At 40.8% G+C, this 19,028-nt stretch overlaps 1 protein-coding gene across 2 annotated transcripts in view; it reads left to right on the top strand.

The window, feature by feature from the left end:
- The window catches only part of tyro3 (TYRO3 protein tyrosine kinase), a 46,359-nt gene that overhangs the window by 7,190 nt on the left and 20,141 nt on the right, over positions 1-19,028 (top strand). The window contains exons 2-6 of one of the 2 annotated variants that reach the window (XM_079833726.1): positions 145-328; positions 11,427-11,527; positions 11,638-11,808; positions 18,603-18,689; positions 18,910-19,025. In XM_079833726.1, coding sequence (XP_079689852.1) covers positions 145-328; positions 11,427-11,527; positions 11,638-11,808; positions 18,603-18,689; positions 18,910-19,025 — 659 coding nt within the window. The remainder of the gene's footprint in view (positions 1-144; positions 329-11,426; positions 11,528-11,637; positions 11,809-18,602; positions 18,690-18,909; positions 19,026-19,028) is intronic. The other variant, XM_079833727.1, reaches the window with a different exon arrangement.

Below are 19,028 nucleotides of genomic sequence, written 5' to 3'. Positions count from 1 at the left end.
CCAACTAATGTAAATCAATATTTACATAACATAATTGTAGTAAGTTTCTCACACATGTCCCGCATTGTTCGCAAAATCACATCTACTGTCCTGTAACAGAACAATAACCAGATGGTCACCCAAATCAAACTGTGTGTCCTCCAGGGGTACGGTTCACCAAAAACCCTTCCAACCAAACGGTGACTCAGGGTAACATGGCTCGTCTGGGCTGTGCCTTTGAGGGTTTGAGTGAACCAGAGATTGTCTGGATGAAGGATGGAGAGAAGATCTACAGCTCTGATCAGATGTACATCACACTGGATGTACATCACTGGGAGACCTTCTACAGGTAGGGCGGTGTGAATTCAGTCCCTTGTTCAGCATTGTTTTTGTCAGTGTTCGGAAACGAAACAAAACTGTTTGAAACCGTTTGTAGGGAAAAACTGAGACCTCAGAAAGTAGGGGATGTTGAAACTGATTAGAATTGTTATGATGTGCCAAATCTCAGACTTCATAGAATGCAATTTTCAAGGTTGTTTACTAGCGCCACTATTACAACTGTTTCTCAAACTAGTGTTAGGGATTTGAACACATAACACAAACGTGTTACGTATGTCTTGTTAAGGAAAGGTGTGCCAAGTCAGCAGGCTTTTCATGCCAGGCAGGCAATGAAATGGATGAAAAAATCCCATACATTAAAGGTAGGGCGGCAGTTGCGGTGAGACTAACTAGTTTTGAAAGCCCTTCTGAGTGTCTCCAAAGCCACGCCTCCTCCAAAACGTATGAACACACACAGCTAGAACAGAGTTATTATAGAAAAATGATCACATGTCTCTCTCAAAGCAGGGCCGTAACCACCATAGGCATTGATGGGGATTGTCCTCATCCAATATATGTTATTTCTTAATGTTGTTCTCCATTACGCACAGCTCTGTTTGTTGTTTGTTCACAGACCGTTTAAAAAGTTTTTAGGCTGGTCTGCCTCAGCAGTCTAACAGCGCTCGTCAATGTCAAAATTATGGCCAATCAGATGTGTGAATTTTAAAGCTTTTAGCATGATAAGACATACGTAGCTAATAGCTAAATATACTGTTTTACAATGGAAATATTTAACGACCCACAGTAACATACAGTGTTAAAGGGTTAGTTCACCCAAAAATGAAAATTCTGTCATTAATTACTCACCCTCATGTCGTTGGACACCCGTCAGACCTCCGTTCATATTCGGAACACAAATGAAGATATTTTAGTTGAAAGCTGATGGCTGAGAAAGGCTTCGGATAGGCCTCCATTGGCATTCAGTACATTGACACTTCCAAGATCCATGAAAGGCACTTAAAACGTCGTTACAAAGTCCATCTCCCACAGTGGTTCTACAATAATTTTACGATGCGACGACAACAGTTTTTGTGCGCAAAAAAAAATCAAAATAACACCTTTATCCAGCTTGTTCTCGTCTTCCGTGTATGCCTCCACGACGCATGCGCGATAATATGACGCAGATCCGGCGTTCGGACAGATGACCCAGAAGCAATTTGTTTACAAGGAGAGGAAGACGCGCGTGTCTCAGCTGTTGGATTCTACATTGATCGTGCTTTAGGTCTCGGCGTAGTTCTCAAAATGGGTCTTAAGTGTGCATTTCATGGATTCCCGAACGCTGGCGCTACGTCATATTCTCGCGCATGCGTCGTGGAGGCATACACGGAAGACGAGAACAAGTTGGATAAAGGTGTTATTTTGATTTTTTTTTGCGCACAAAAACTTTTGTCGTCGCATCATAAAATTATTGTAGAGCCACTGTGGGAGATGGACTTTGTAACGACGTTTTAAGTGCCTTTCATGGATCTTGGAAGTGTCAATGTACTGAATGCCAATGGAGGCCTATCTGAAGCCTTTCTCAGCCATCAGCTTTCAACTAAAATATCTTCATTTGTGTTCCGAATATGAACGGAGGTCTGACGGGTGTCCAACGACATGAGGGTGAGTAATTAATGACAGAATTTTCGTTTTTGGGTGAACTAACCCTTTAACTTCTCAACTTTTTAAATGTAATTTCGCCAGTTTGAATTGAAAATATGCTATTGTTTAAATTATGTTATTCATAGCTGAATGTAACAAGACAAGAAGGGTGTTTTTTTGACATATTAGACATACAAATATATTCGACATACAGACATAGTGAGATGGTGGTCCGGTGGGTTAAACCATGGAACTGATACGCAGAAGGTTGCTGGTTCGATCCCAGCGATCACCACCAGTGTGTCCTTGAGCAAGGCACTTTACTCCATGTTGCTCCAGGGGAATTGTCCCTGTAATAAGGGTAATAACTGTAAGTCGCTTTGGATAAAAGCGTCTGCCAAATGCATAAATGTAAATACAAACAAGAGTAAATGTGTGCATTACTTTTAAATAAAATATTATTTGCAAAGCGTTTATATGGATTACTTCACAAATAGGCTATAATTAGACCAGGAACTTCTTTTACCAATCTTTTTTCTTTATTCCCTTAAATCCCTTTTAATCCTCTAATTACTTAATTTCATTTAATAACATGGACCCCCCCCCCTTAAAAAAACAACAATGAAATAAAACTATTCACTATTGGAAAAAAATCACTATTCCCTACGTTAGTTCACTAATATAATTATAGTTCACTTGAAGGAGGGAATGAATACGAGTGCGTGAAGTCGGGCAGCCGTTGAGTGTACATCAGCTGTACACTTATTTGCGGTGCAATATGGGATTGAATGAGTGCACTCAATAATGTCCACTATGGTTTCGTGCCCTATTTGAGGGTATAGGGGGCGATTTCGGATTCAGCCATTGTTATGGCCTTCTCTCAAAGCACATAACATTACAATAACAATGAACGTGAACAACTTAAAGAGCTTTTACCAACTGACTGCTGCAGATTAATTTTGGCATTGATAGTGTTGACAGAACATTACAGTAGCCGCGTTTCCGTTACATTTTTGCGCAAAACTTTTGCGATATTTTCTAAAAGTCAATAAAAAAATATTGCGAAATGACAGCGTTTCCATTAACTGATGTTATGCGACTAAAATAATTTTTTTCCTCTTGTGATAAATCATTCCAAAAATTATGCTACGTATGTTGTTAGGTTTATGTATATCCCAGCCACCGCACGCCATTATTTTTAATGGAAAGAGACGTGCGTGTTATCCAAGCACTGATGGCAAGGAAAGCACCTTATAGCCTACTTGAGCGGCACATATGAGGTGTTAGATAAATTGTGGCATTTTATATTCTGTTGTTTTTTATGAGTTTAATAAAGAACTCGTCTTCTGTCCAAACATATCATCATCTGTAAAGAATGATCGACTTTTACGTACGCAGGTTATTGTGACGCATTGCCACATACAGAGACGAGCGAAAAGTTTGAATCTTCATGGTGGTGGTAACTCAAAGGTTTTTTTTACCACTTCGTTATTTTGGCTTGGAATTTCGTTTGTTGGAAATATAAACTGAATTTAGAAATGCTTTTGTAATGAAAAACTTTGCGTTTAATAAACAAAATATATTTTTGAAATGAAGATAGCGTTTGGAGTGGAGTGCAAAATAATCTGTTCCCTGAGTCCACGGCCTTTGCTTGTGAGTGTACACAAATAAAAGTAGACATGTTTATAATTATGTCTTGCACTTAGCCTATCTGTATGGCTAAAAATGATTTTGTGAGTTTCCGCTGGAAATGGAATAAGGAAAAAATCCATCAAAAGGCACCGACGACTTCGTTGGACAGAGGGTTAAAGAAAACGTAGCCTATTTAGTTTCATATAGTTAGGCTATGTCTAAATATTATAAACTTTTAATTTCATATGTTGATTATGAAAAGTGAGCAGCATGAGTAAGGCACATAATCAGATGTCTGGAGACATTTTGTGAATTGTGTTTTCTAGAAAGTTCTTTCTTTAAAATTAATTTCGTTTTGTATAATTGTTTTTTTAATTTTGATCAATGTTTAATCAACTATTTGGCTGTATATTTAATAAATAAGAAGCAAACCAAGATCGTCGGGAATGATTGACGTGCGTAACTGGCCTGTTTCCTCCGTCTTTGAGCAAGGCTGAAACTATATTTCTGTTTTAATTCATTTCTTGAATATATGTCTTAATTACAGTAGACCTATAGATAGTTATGATATTTGTGGTTGCACCGGGGTCCGTCATTATAAAGTTACGCCACTTTCCTTATTAGGAGTAAATATAACGACATAAGATCTCGTTATTAGACATACTTGAGTGGAAAAAAATTATATGTAGGCCCTATGTAAGAGATATGCATGACCGGACCAGATGACCTGTACATGTGAAAAAACTGTTTCCATTGCAGTTTTGCGAAAATTTCCTTTTTCGAAATGCCTGAAAAACCACCTCATGCAAGCGTAAAAACTTTTTTGCGATATATGGGAGTTTTTGCGAAATTGACCCGTTTCCATTGGGCGTATTTTCAATTCGCAATTTGAAGGGTAATGGAAACGCGAATAGTGAATGTCTCAAATACTGATTCATTAGACCACAGTACACGTTTCCACTGTGTGATGGTCCATCCCAGATGCCTCCGAGCCCAGAGAAGTCGACAGCGCTTCTGGACACTGTTAACATAGGGCTTCCTTTTGGCACAGTACAGTTTTAACTGGCATTTGTGGATGTAACTACGTATTGTGGTACTTGACAAAGGTTTACCAAAGTAGTCCTGAGCCCATGTGGTGATATCGCTTCTAGATGAATGACGATTCTTGATGCAGTGCCACCTGAGGGATCGGAGATCACGGTTGTTCAGCTTAGGCTTGCGCCCTTGTCCTTTACGCACTTTACATTCCTCCAGATTCCTTGAATCTTTTAATTATGTTATGCACTGTTGAATGTGAAATATCCAAATCTCTTCCTATCTTTCTTTGAGGAACATTGTTTTTAAACATTTCAATAATTTTCTCACGTATTTGTTGGCAAACTGGCGATCCTCGGCCCATCTTTGCTCCTAAAGGATTAGACCTTGATATAGTGAATGTCTTGCAGCTCAGAGTAGTAGAACATCATTGTTTGCCATCTCTTAATAACGGTTACGTCATGGTGTGAGCAGAGCATAAGCTTGTTGTTATGGTTCAGGATGAACTGTAAAGGCCTGTTCACACCAGGACGATTTTCGCGCGCGTTTATCGCCGACGTTTAACGCCTTGTGACTAAACAAAGGGCGCCAATGTAAGTGTGCACACCGACGCGTACAACGCCAGGCGTAAAAGCGTCATTTAAAAAAAAAAACGCCTAGGGTTCGTTTTTTTATATTGACGCGGCGCGTTAACTGGCCGACCAATGAGATCGCCGCTTTTGTTCACGTGCCTGGAGCTGCTGAAGTGACATTAAAACACGACTTGGTGGCGCTCAAGCACAAAACGCTCTTCCCGAGCACGCATTGGTACGACGAAGAAGTAGTAAGTAGACAAAGAAGAAAATGAGCTGATAATGCTGCCTGCCAGTTAGCAAAAAGTGTGTGAATGGTTTTGGCCATAGACATAATATATCTGTGGTTTTGGCAAGCACGTAAATATTGTCTCTCTTCTTCTTCTGTGTGACACGCGAGTGTCAGAAGCGTAAGTGCCGCAGCACCACCTTGTGTACCGGGAGCGCATCTACTGAACGTGCACGTTCACTCAGCGCATCACCAGTGAAAATCGCTTGGGTGTGAACACTCAAGACGCGCCGAAAAACGTCACGAAAAACGCTGGCAATAAGCGCGCGCGATATTCGTCCCGGTGTGTACAGGTCTTAAAGGTGCTTTCACACTTGGTTCGATTGCTCCCCCTCCCCCTGCCCCCGCTGGACTGTGTTCATATTAAATTACTACCCCAAATCAAAAAAAATTGGGACAGTATGGAAAACGCAAAAAAAAATAAAAAGAAGTGATTTCTAAATTTACTTTGACTTGTATTTCATTGCAGACAATATGAACAAAAAATATTTCATGTTTTGTCTGGTCAACTTCATGTCATTTGTAAATATGCATCCTTTCCTGTCATTCAGACCTGCAACACATTTCAAAAAAAGTTGGGACAGTAAAGCATTAACCACTTTGTAATGTTGCCATTCCTTTTCACAACACTTAAAAGATGTTTAGGGACTGAAGACACCAAGTGATGAAGTGTTTCAGGTGTAATTTTGTCCCATTCTTCCTGCAAACAAGTCTTAAGGTGGGCAACAGTACGGGGTCTTCGTTGTCGCATTTTGCGCTTCAAAATGCGCCACACATTCTCTATTGGAGACCGGTCGGGACTGCAGGCAGGCCAGTCAAGTACCCGTACCCTCTTCCTCCGCAGCCAGGACTTTGTAATGTGTGCAGAATGTGGTTTTGCATTGTCTTGTTGAAATATGCATGGACGTCCCTGGAAAAGATGTCTTCTTGAAGGCAGCATATTATGCTCCAAAATCTCTATGTACTTTTCAGCATTAATGGTGCCTTCACAGAAGTGCAAGTTTCCTTTGCCAAGGGCACTGACACAACCCCATACCATGACAGACCCTGGCTTTTGGACTTGTTGCTGGTAACAGTCTGGATGATCCTTTTCTTCTTTGGTCCGGAGCACACGGCGTCCATTCCTCCCAAAAAATATCTCAAATACTGATTCATTAGACCACAGTACACGTTTCCACTGTGTGATGGTCCATCCCAGATGCCTCCGAGCCCAGAGAAGTCGACAGCGCTTCTGGACACTGTTAACATAGGGCTTCCTTTTGGCACAGTACAGTTTTAACTGGCATTTGTGGATGTAACTACGTATTGTGGTACTTGACAAAGGTTTACCAAAGTAGTCCTGAGCCCATGTGGTGATATCGCTTCTAGATGAATGACGATTCTTGATGCAGTGCCACCTGAGGGATCGGAGATCACGGTTGTTCAGCTTAGGCTTGCGCCCTTGTCCTTTACGCACTTTACATTCCTCCAGATTCCTTGAATCTTTTAATTATGTTATGCACTGTTGAATGTGAAATATCCAAATCTCTTCCTATCTTTCTTTGAGGAACATTGTTTTTAAACATTTCAATAATTTTCTCACGTATTTGTTGGCAAACTGGCGATCCTCGGCCCATCTTTGCTCCTAAAGGATTAGACCTTTCTTGGATGCTGCTTTTGTACCAAATCATAATTACAATCACCTGTTGACATCACCTGTTTCAAATCACATCATTATTTAACCATTTTACCTCATTACAAGCCCTAAATTGCTCCTGTCCCAACTTTTTTTTAAATGTGTTGCAGGTCTGAATGACAGGAAAGGATGTATATTTACAAATGACATGAAGTTGACCAGACAAAACATGAAATATTTTGTGTTCATAATCATGTTGTCTGCAATGAAATACAAATCAAAGTAAATTTAGAAATCACTTCTTTTTTTTGCATTTTCCATACTGTCCCAACTTTTTCTGATTTGGGGTTGTATTTGGGTCTGTACCAGTGTGCGTTTGCATTATTAAAGCGGCAGCTGTTTACCCTGTTGCTTGGTAATAACTGTGAACGAGAAGGTGGCAAAATGCAGTGTTGCTCACCTCACTTTTATATTTTTGTTTTTGAACCGTTGGTTGTTACCAAAGTTTCAGTACATAATGGCACTTGCGTCTATCTGCCGCGAATGTACTGCAAATGCTCTAAAGAACGCTGAAGGCGAGCAGAAATGAGATTTACAGCTCTCTGCGAGCAGTCACGTTCGCCAGGAAAATGAGTGAAACTCACACAAACACAAATTTTTATCAAATCATACGTCATTAATAGCGGTTCACTTCCGCGTTTTTGTACGATTGCATTCACATCAGCAGCGAGTTCACATGAACCAAACCCCAGACCAACTTTTCAAGTGGACTCGGAGTACGGTTCGCGGGTGCGCATCCGAGTTCGGAAGACAGCATTCACATCATCCAAACGAACCCGGGTGTGAACCAAAAGTGCTACTGTGAAAGCACCCTAAAAGGCGGCTGCTGTTTGTGGCGCTTGGTGACTGACTGTCTATAACCCTACATAGCCTTACGAAACATGTTGGTGACGTGTGATCTCTGCATGAGCAGGTGCGCAGAGGTATGGAAATACAAATGTTGACAGGCAGGGCAGGTAGGACATCCTACGAATGCAATGATTGGACAAACATTCTTTTTGGACATACAAAATTTCCACAGAAGATATGAATTAATATTTAGACCACGTTTATTATTGATTGCTATCAGGATGTGAAGAGAGTTTGAAGCAGTGTAACAAAAAGTGAATATAAAAAATTGCCTGCCCTACCTTTTGAAGGAGGGGCTGGAGCCATATAGACACCAGAATATAATAAGAGACTTGTGGGTAGACTATTTTGGCTATGACAAGTAAGCAAAAACACGTTTTGTCTAAAAAAGGAGTTTGTCCTGTTGTCATGGCCTTGAGGTTGTTGCTCAGTGTCTCTATCAGTATCATTTTTTATTTTTATCACTGTGTGGGTGCAGAGCTAGAACACCAGAAAAATAGTTTGCGCTTTTTTGTTGGATACCACTGTAACTCCAAAGTCATATGATCACATTCATCACTGTCTGTAAAAGACACCAAGAAAGATTAATGCACTTTATCAAGGACTTTTTAAAAACAAAAAATTATCAAGTCTAACATTTTTGATACTGTAGCCAGTCTCTGACCTTTATACAAGCTTATTTTCAAACGTGTGTAAGTTAATTCTTGTGCACAATATGAAATTGGATGTGAATAGCCTACTATGTTTTGTGAGCGAACAGCATGTCAGGCTCTTGTTTTTCGATATTTAGGATACACTACATTCAGAAGTTTGAGGGCAGTAAGATTTTGTAAAGAAACTTACAATGTTACAAAAGTTTTCTATTTCAAATAAATGCTTATTGTGAACGTTCTATTCACAGAAGAAAGCTGAAAAAATTATTAAGGAGGGTTTCACTGTTTTCACAACTGTTATTATTATTGTTAATTATTGATGATAATAAGAAATGTTTAGTGAGCAGAAAAAATCAGCATATTAGAACGATTTCTGAAAGATCATGTGACACTGAAGACTGAAGTAATGATGCAGAAAATTCAGCTTTGCCATCAAAGGATTAAATTACATTTTAGAACATGTCCGAACAGAAAACTTTTAAAAGGTCTAGCTCAGTCAGCTTTTAAAATGCCATTTCACATAAAGACCACAATAGATATACAGATCAAAATATATAACACTAAAGCTCTCAAACATTGTGTAGCAACCTTTGGAGATCATTTACTGGTTTCTGTTGAGCAGTCAGGTAAATTCAGCTCCTTCCCATTGGAATGTGGTAGAAGACGATGAGTAATGCAGTAATGCAGACATTAGTAACATGAGCTTGCTTTATTGAACGCTGTCAATCCTGATAATCTCTTGCACGTGTCGTGACGCAGTCCGTGTTGCCTAGATGCTGTTTTAGGCCAGTCTTAGACTAAACACAGTTTGGGTGGAAATCTGTAAGATTAGGCTAAAGAGGATAACAAATGGTAGAGAGAGAAACTGGCTTAGTGAATTATAGGCGTCACGTTTCCTTGCTGAATGCCATAATCTATAAATGTCTTGTTTCACTTGGTGGGTGTCATAGTTGTAAACAAATGTATACGTCATGCTTTTCTTTGATATGAATGCAATTCATGCCGTTTGTTGCGCAACTGACCTTTGTCTGCATAAATCTCAGCACTCTCAGACTGACTGGCTCTCATATAGTTGTAAAACTTTGAGACTGTGGCATTATTTCATGGTCATTTTTAGACAGAGTTGTGGGATTTGCTCTTTTCTTAGTCTTATGTGTCATGCCAAGTCAAATTACATTTGTTTATCTAGCACTTTATACAAAAACAGATTGTTTCAAAGCAGCGCCATGGTAATACAGGAAAATATAGTAATAATGTTGCAATGTTTTTCAATTATGAAAGGAATACAATTTCAGCTGTACAACAGCTCTAAAAAGACGATAGTGTGTGCGATATTGAAGAAAAATGCAAATACCTTGTTAAATAATGCAATATTCAATATGCGATACGATATTGCTTTGTGTGTAAAATCAATTATTTAAAAACTGAGAATGTTACCATTTATGTGTCTCACATTCTTTCTGGGAAAAGAAAGCATTGCTACAACTTCTGAAAGTGACCAGCTGTGTTTTAGCAAAAATTAATGTCACAAATCTGACAATATCATTTTAAAATTGTATCATTTTTAACATTTTAAAATGTGTACCTTGAGTGCAATGTTAGTCACTTTGGATAAAAGCGTCTGCCAAATGCATAAATGTAAATGTAAATGTAACATCCATGTAAACAAACAAAAAATGCAATGCCAATATTTAAATACCAAAAACTCTTTGCTTGACTTGGTAATATATAGTTATATCAACCTAAAACATCCAGGCTTTTCCACAAAGACACCCGAACTAGGGCTGGACGATTATTTTTGTTCCTCTTTGTTATTAAAAATAAGAGCTAAAAACGGTAGTCTTCACATGAATTAAATATACACGATACATAATAAAGCTACAAAGGTTTTTCAGCCAAGAGCACTGAGTGATTTTCTCTTTTTCTTTTGTTGTTTGACAGACAACGGCAGGTTTACTGTATTAGGAGGCTGTCACTTTAAGACCTAATGCACAGATCTTATTGACACGCATTCGGTTTCTTTCCCCAACTGATATCGTTCACTTAAAGCATAACTGACTGTGTTTTCATGAATACTCATCATGGCAGCCATTTTGACATAACTGTGTGTAATTGACAGTTCGAGTGTGTGACAAGTTTTTGTACTTTCAAAAAAAGTATTAAATATTGCGTTAGTCCCTAAAAAAAGTAACTCTGCTTAGTTACGTCTTTTCAATAAAGTGTGAGTGAGCCGAACGAAAGTCACGGCACAGACGCAGCAGGAGCACGAGAGGGAAGTAAGAGCTGAGCAGATCTGAGGTAACGTTAAGCGCCAGTGTGACACGTTATCAGATCGCATATGGAAGCTAGACTATCACAGGAATTCATTGAAAAGTTGAAACACTCACTTTACTCTGCACCGCGCTCCGTTACGATTGTCCGTGCGGCCGTCTGTGTCTTACATTCTGTGCGTGAGATCTCTCCCCTATGGGGGGGTTGAAAACATGTGGAACAGCTCCATCTAGTGGCTGTAGTCTTTAGCAAAATGACGATATTTGCATCATCGGAGGATTTTTTTCAGAAATAAAATGCATAATTCTATCGTCTCAGGGGGATATGAGGGGGGAAAATACCATAATTTGAATATACTACCAGGTTTCTAATGATACAAAGCCTAATGCTAAATCACTGAAGTTACCCTTTAACTCGCATTACTTGTAATGCATTACCCCTGTCAACATGATAATTTTTGGTTGATTTAACCATTTGAAGAGTGTCTAATCTGAGTGTTTATTTGTCCGTAGTGTTAAATCCCTGCAGCAACAAGATGCCGGGAAGTACTGGTGTGAAGTTGAATATCACGGCACGATAATTTCCTCTGAGCCTGCTTGGATTACAGTCGAAGGTGTGTCATTTATTTCTTCTGAATCCTTCAAGTAATGTATTTCTCAGGTCATATCATGTTCCTTTAATGCAAAGACTACACTTTTTGCCTCTTACTGCTCATATTTTTAGGTGTGCCTCATTTTGTGGTGGAACCCGAGGATGTTGCTGCATTTGCAGGGGAGCCCTTCAACCTGACGTGTGCTGCATCAGGTCCTCCTGAACCTGTGGTGGTGGTGTGGTGGCTGGGAGCTGAACAGAAGGGTGATTTCATGCCCTCCCCCTCAGTTCTCTTTGTTAAAGGTGAGAGACACCAAGGGCCTGTCCCAATACCCACTCTTGTGGCCTTTTAACCACTTGACATATTTACGGTATTTGGCCCAAGTGTTCAAGTGGGCGTGAAGACCGCAAGTGTGCGTAGAACTTTTGATTAACCGATGGCACACGCTTACAACATAATGTTATAAAAATGCAAGTTGATTACTTTCACACTGGGCACGTTTGGTGTGGTCCGAGAGTGATTGTTCCTGATGCCCCCCGCAGCGTTGGTCTGGTTTCACACTCATTAGATTCTTTCAAACCCTGGTGCATTTGCGCTCATCTTACGTCATCACAAACGTGATAGAAAACAGATTGTGGGTCAATATATTGTGTTTTGTATTCATTTGGTCCTATTATATGTGAACAACACTTGGGTTTGCTGTATGTGCATCATCGCATGATGTCTTGCAAACAAGACTCTTTTGAGGTGGATTGCAAGCCATTTATTTGCCGTTTTGATCACATGCTCACTCGTATCCAAAGTAAATCATCACCTACATGCGCTTTGTTGAATTAGTGACGTTATCATCAGCTTGATACTTCCTTTACATCCTGAGTGTGCACCCAAATGCCAGTTGCTTTCACATTCACACGAATCAACCCACTGTCCCATTGCAACAGATCTCAGACCACCTCCTACAAGTTAGTCTCAGGTTTGGAACCCCGGTGCCCTCCAGGGTCCGCATGACAGCTTTCACATTACCAATTTTTCATGTGAACCGTGCCACATTTCGAACTAAACTTCCAGTGAGAAATCACCCTAAAATTAACCTCTAAATGTGTGTTCAATATTCCCACAATTTAAGTAAACGTTTTACTTTTCTTGTCATTCATTCCTGAATGAATGATGGGATATGCTTAGCCTCATTTGGGCAAATGATTTGAACATAGTACGTTGACATTTATCATTTGGATTTTGCATTTATGATGCAATTCTAATACCGCTTTTGAAGTATTTTGTCCGTTTAAGTGTGCATTGAGGACACTTACTTCCTGTTGTGTGCACATGCTGGGATAGGCAATTCACTCAACAACACCCACCAGCCAGTCTTTCTAGTCATGCAACTCCTAAAATTTTCTAAACTGTTCACCATTTCCGTTGATTTATAAAGCAAGATCCAAATAATAAATGTCAGCATACTGTATGTTCAAATCGTTTGCTCAAATCAGGCTAAAATATTTAGGTTTAGGTATTTTTAGTCCTGCCAATACACATACATGTCACAGAAACAAGCTGATCCCATATGCTAATCAAGTGATTGGCACTTTAAAGTGAAAAAGTGTTACTTCCTTTCCAACAGTCACCATGGTGAGCATTGCAATCTTCCCCCATTCAAGTTCAACGGTTCAGTTCAACTAATCAAGTTAAGCAAATTAAACTATAAGCTTTTAACGTAATGCATCAGAGCCCACACGTGACATGCTGGAGGAAAAAATGTGTATATGCATATATCTATAAAAAAATATGTTTATAACATACAGAGACAAATATATAATATATTTATAAAACTAGATAATAATTTGTTCCCTCGCTTTCATTTACTTATCTTAAACGTTTTGTATCTAAATATGCAGATAAAATGTAAAACTGAGTAACTGGTTGCTTTCAGTGGTTTGGGTGACTTTTGATTATAGGTGAACTGTTTGACGTTTCCAGTAGGGCAAGTTTGTGCTTACATGTAAATAGTGTAATATTACAATAGGTGACTTTGTGAATATTTTTGGTATGTCTCATTTATTGAACTATCAAAGTGATCCGTTTTTTACAGTTTTACAGCCTTACAGCCGTTTGACAGAACCAACAAAATAACTTTTTAACGAAAATATTTGGCTGTGTAAGAGGTATCTGAGATGTTTATATTTCTCATCATGTCCTTGTGGAGAAAAAGCCTCCTGTTAGTGGATAATGTCAAGGCCAGTTTCCTGCCTTTACATTTTGTAACTGGATCTCTTGTTCTGTGAGGGAATGCATTATAATAATCAATGCTGTTAGTGTGGTAAAGCCCAGTAAAGTAAACTTTCCATTTTAACAGCATATGCTTAGAAATCATTGAGTCATTAAGTCTGCGTAAGACTATGTGTCATGTGTTCCTATTATCAGCCACTTGCACCTTTAGCAAAAATTAGTTTGTGACTCACTTGGAGTTGAAAACTGGGCCTTTGTTGGTTTATAGAGGACAGATAGCTCTGTCATCATTTAAAACAATGTCACAGCTGTCGTGTCCTTGTTCATGAGGCAAGTTGAGTCATCAGGTTTTTGTCTATTCTCTCTTTTCAAAAATCACTCATGAAAATAATGAAATGATGAATAGGCTGTCAAGCGGTTAATTTAGTTTGCACTTTATTTTACAGTACGTGTACATACCTAAGAAAGTACTGGTTAATATAAGGTAACTATGTGGGTTAAGGTTAGTTTTAAGGGTAGGTTCAGGGTTAGTAGTACCTAGTTATTACCCAGTTATTGCAATTACTATAATACACCAATCAGGCATAACATTATGACCTAATATTGTGTCAAAACAGCCCTGACCCGTCGAGGCATGGACTCCACTAGACCTCTGAAGGTGCGCTAGGGTATCTGGCACCAAGATGTCAGCAGCAGATCCTTTAAGTCCTGTAGTTGCGAGGTGGGGCCTCCATGGATTGGACTTGTTTGTTCAGCACATCCACAGATGCTCGATTGGATTGAGATCTGGGGAATTTGGAGGCCAAGTCAACACCTCAAACTCGTTGTTGTGCTCCTCAAACCATTCCTGAAACATTTTTGCTTTGTGGCAGAGCACATTATCCTGATGAAAGAGGCCACAGCCACCAGGGAATACCGTTTCCATGAAAGGGTGTACATGGTCTGCAACAATGCTTAGGTTGGTGGTACGTGTCCACATGGACAGTGACATCCACATGGATGGCAGGATCCAAGGTTTCCCAGCAGAACATTGCCCAAAGCATCACACTGCCTCCGCCGGCTGGCCTTCTTCCCATAGTGCATCCTGGTGCCATGTGTTCCCCGGGTAAGCAACGCACACGCACCCGGCCATCCATGTGATGTAAAAGAAAACATGATTGGATGGATGCCCATGACCCTGTCCCCGGTTCACCTCTGTTTCTTCCTTGGACCACTTTTTATAGATACTGACCACTGCAGACCGGGAACACCCCACAAGAGCTTCAGTTTTGGAGATGCTCTGACCCAGTCGTCTAGCCATCACAATTTGGCTCTTGTCAAACTCGCTCAAATCCTTACACTTGCCCATTTTTCCTGCTTCTAACACATCAACTTTGAGGACAAATGTTCACTTGCTGCCTAATATATCCCACCCACTAACATGTGCTGTGATGAAGAGATAATCAGTGTTATTCACTTCACCTGTCGGTGGTCAAATGCCTGATCGGTGTAAGTACATAGTATATACATGGGGGAATTAGGACTGTAAAATAAAGCGCTACCAAAATGTTGTATCTAATTAATCGCACATCAAATTTGGCTGAGAAATTAACCCCAAAAGATAAAATCATTATTGTGTTAAACGAGAAAAGCCTCAAATAGACATTGCAACATGTAGCTTTAGAAAGAAATATAATATTTGATTATTTATTACTAGTGCTGTCAAACGATTAAAATATTTAATCGCGATTAATCGCATTAATGTCATAGTTAACTCACAATTAATCACAATTAATCGCACATTTTTATTTATTCTAAATGTCCCTTGATTTCTTTTTGTCCCATTATTTTTTCTTATTTTAATGCTCTTATCAACATAGAAAAGTGGATCGGCTTGCTTTGTTCAAATGTTTGTTTTATTGAAAACAACATTGGCATACTTTAGTGTTCGATTTCACACCAACATTCTCACTTGGAGCAAATAATCTCACACAATGTAACACTGCCCATCAATAAAAGGGTGAAACAAATACTTTGTTGCACAAACAGCCCCTTCAACAGCCCTTTCTAAGGGATCAAAACAGGGTGATACAAAATAAAATTACAAAGTGCACATGCAAGGTAAACTAGGACTCCGCCTATAGTGCAGTTAAACCAGGGGTCGCCAACTAGTGAACTCCGGTCCGAATCCGGACCGCGAGATACGTCCATCTGGACCGCGAAGCCTTTTGACGTAATGAAACAGTTAACGTTGCAATGCTCACTGTTACTACGTTCAGACCCAGACGCGCGGTCAAGCATGCAGTGAAGAAGAGACTGATGGTGCGCTCACACCGGACGCGAATGACGCGACATGCACACCGCTTAATTCGCGCCGCAGAATGTCTATTTGCGTCTTTGCATTGACTTAAATCACTCGCGCAAAACGCTTCATTCGCGTCTGGTGTGTAGGCTACGCACCATCAGAGCAGAAAGCAGCGCTCAAGACAAGCACTTTTAGTTGAAGACCCCTGAGTTAAACCATGGCTTAATACGTTTCTCATTTCGGCGTCTCACGCTTGCCATCCACGTCTACTCTTTTAATGGCCCAAACAAGTGTGGGCAGCCGCAGCGTGCCTGATGTTTTGTTTCCGGTCTAGCTACATCCGGAGTGGTGTTGTAGTTTTTCTAACGTTACTAGTTGTTGCAACAGCATGTGAAAAAACTACAAAGTTTGTTAGACCAAAAAGAACGTTAATCTCGCGATAAAAAAATTGACGCCGTTAAAATAGGTTTGCGTTAACGCCGTTAATAACGCGTTTAACTGACAGCACTATTTATTACGCATAAACTTTTAGACTTCAACTGCCATGAGGGTGAGTAAATTATTTCACTTTTCAATTTTGGGTGAACTATACCTTTGATGTTTTTTTTTATTATATGTTGAAAATATGAAGAAGAAAAAAAATTATAATAATGAAATGGTACTCTAAAAAGAAACGAAAACTCCCAGTAGGTGGCAGTAAATGTCTAAATGAGTAAGTCACAGAGTCATTTTTAGAGTCAGAGCCTTTTACCATCGGCCCCGCTGAGGAGGACAGCGTTACCAGTCCCACTCCACCACCAGCGAGTGACGCAACGGAGAAGTTGCACGAGCCCCCCGCAGACTGTGGGGCCCGGCCACCCGCGAATGACGAGCCCGTACCGAGGACAAGGACAGAGTGTGTCATCGCCACGGAGCCCGGACCACCAACAAGATCTGACCAGGTGCGTGAGCCGGCAACGCCGTACATCGCGGAGGGAGTTATTGTGGAGTTCGAGAGCTGGGAGGAAAGCCCCTCCCACAACACCGCTGCAGTGGATGAGTTGCAGGAAGTCACTGGCAGCTACATGGAAGAGCTGAGGAATGTTTTTGAGGTGGACCTAATATACTTTTTTGGAGAGGTTTTTCCAGCGCCCCCTGTCTCTCCAGAGTCTCAAGAATTCCCGCCCAGCCTCCCTCTCCCACCTCCTCTGACGATCCATTCCTCAATGCTCCCTTCACTGCTGTTCTTTCGCTCCTCTGCTTTGCCAACATGCTGGGTGGACACGCCGAGTGTCTTCAGGCCACCAGCTCTGTCCCGCACTGAGGTTACTCTGTCTCCGCCTCCAGCCTCTGTGCCCCCTGGTCCACCTCGGCCCGTCGACTCTTCGGCGCCCCCTTGGCTCCTCCCTCCCTCGGCTCCACCGGAAACCAACGTTCATACGGCTTCTCCGGGTCCCTCGTCTCTTCGACTCCGCCTTGGTCAGTCGTCGACCTGCTTCTCCTGCAGCTTCATCTGGCTCCGCCTTCCCTTCAGCTTCGCCTTTGTCCTCGGGCCCTCCGGTTCAGCTGCTGCCCTCCGGTTCCCCGGTACTCATCGCTGCGTTGCAACCTCGGTCTCCAGGACCATATGCTTTGCGGGGGCTTATCGGCTCGTCTGCTCCATCTGAGGCTCCTTCTCCGTTGGTCATCCCCACGGTGTCGTCTACCTCCCAGTCGACTCCTCCATGGCTCCTCCCACCATCGACTCCGCCCTGGGGCCTCGTCCTGGCTGGTTTCTGGCACACCACCTGGCTTCTCCTGCTCCCGGCTCCCCACTTGCTCCTCCCTCCTTCTACACCCCATTGACTTGTTCTTTCTTTTGGACTGTTTTTGTTCCTTTGGACTTATCCTTTGTTTTGCCTGTTTATTTCCACGCCCTTCTCCAAAGCCCCCTCCCTCCTTCCCTCCTTCCCTCCTCAGTTGTTCCTACGGTGTGAGGACACGCCTTTCGGGGGGGGGGCGATATGTTACATGTATGCCCTGTCTTGTGTTTTGATTAAGTTTCTATTACTCTGTTTTCCCCAGTTTGGTTAATTAGTCATGTCAGTCACCTGTGCCTTGTCCACCACCTGCACTTTGTTATCCTCATTTGATCTGTGTATTTAAACCCTCAGTTTGCCCTCAGTGTTTGTCGGTTCTCGTTTCATGTTAGACGTGTTCGTGTGTGTTCCTGAGTTTTATATTAAAGTTCCTGTTTTCTGTTCTCCTTCGTCTCCGTGAGCTCTTTGCCTGCATGTGATTGTAACAGATATCTTGAATTTTAGGGGCATTCTAACTCTATTCTATAGGCTACATGCAGTGAGTTGTTGCCCTGCTTCATGTTCGTCACCAATCAACTGTATGAAATGTAAGATGATAATTTATATAATCATGTTTCGTATATTTAAAATATGTAAAATATATATTAGTATTTTACAATATATTTAATTTAATCGGCATAAAAACAGTGTTCTTGACATGCTTCATGATATTTCACCCATTTAATATGCATTTTTGCACTTATCTTATGATATTCAGTACCCTGCGATGTGCTGACCACATCGATTTGTTTCTCATTTGCTCAACCAGGTGTGAATGACAGTATAAAGTTTTACTGTGAGGCCAAGAATGCTCGAGGCATCTCCGTGTCACGCACTGGCACAGTGCTTATTAAAGGTGAGAGATATCGCAGTGTTTTTACTTCCCACTTACACAACTTTTATTGCTGTAGTTCAGCATAATTGCATTCAAAATTAGTTGTTGGGTGTTTTTTTTTTTATAGTAATCCATCATAAACCGGCATCCATGCAAATACAACCACACAAAAGGCTGCTTGCAGAGAGTAGATAAATATGTTGTTGTTCTAATGTTTTTCTTTAAATATGATTATGTGCAGTCCGTCCTGATTCCCCCCGGGATGTGAAGGTACATCATGTGTCTGATCTTAATATAACCTTAACATGGAGCCCAGGTTTCACTGGGCACTCACAGCTTTCCACCTGCACTGTACAGGTA

The sequence above is a fragment of the Gobio gobio genome, assembly GCF_949357685.1.
Source record: "Gobio gobio genome assembly, chromosome: 13".
Taxonomy (NCBI): domain Eukaryota; kingdom Metazoa; phylum Chordata; class Actinopteri; order Cypriniformes; family Gobionidae; genus Gobio; species Gobio gobio.
The sequence above is the reverse complement of the archived record's forward strand: the minus strand, read 5'-3'. Positions and strand labels throughout refer to the sequence as shown.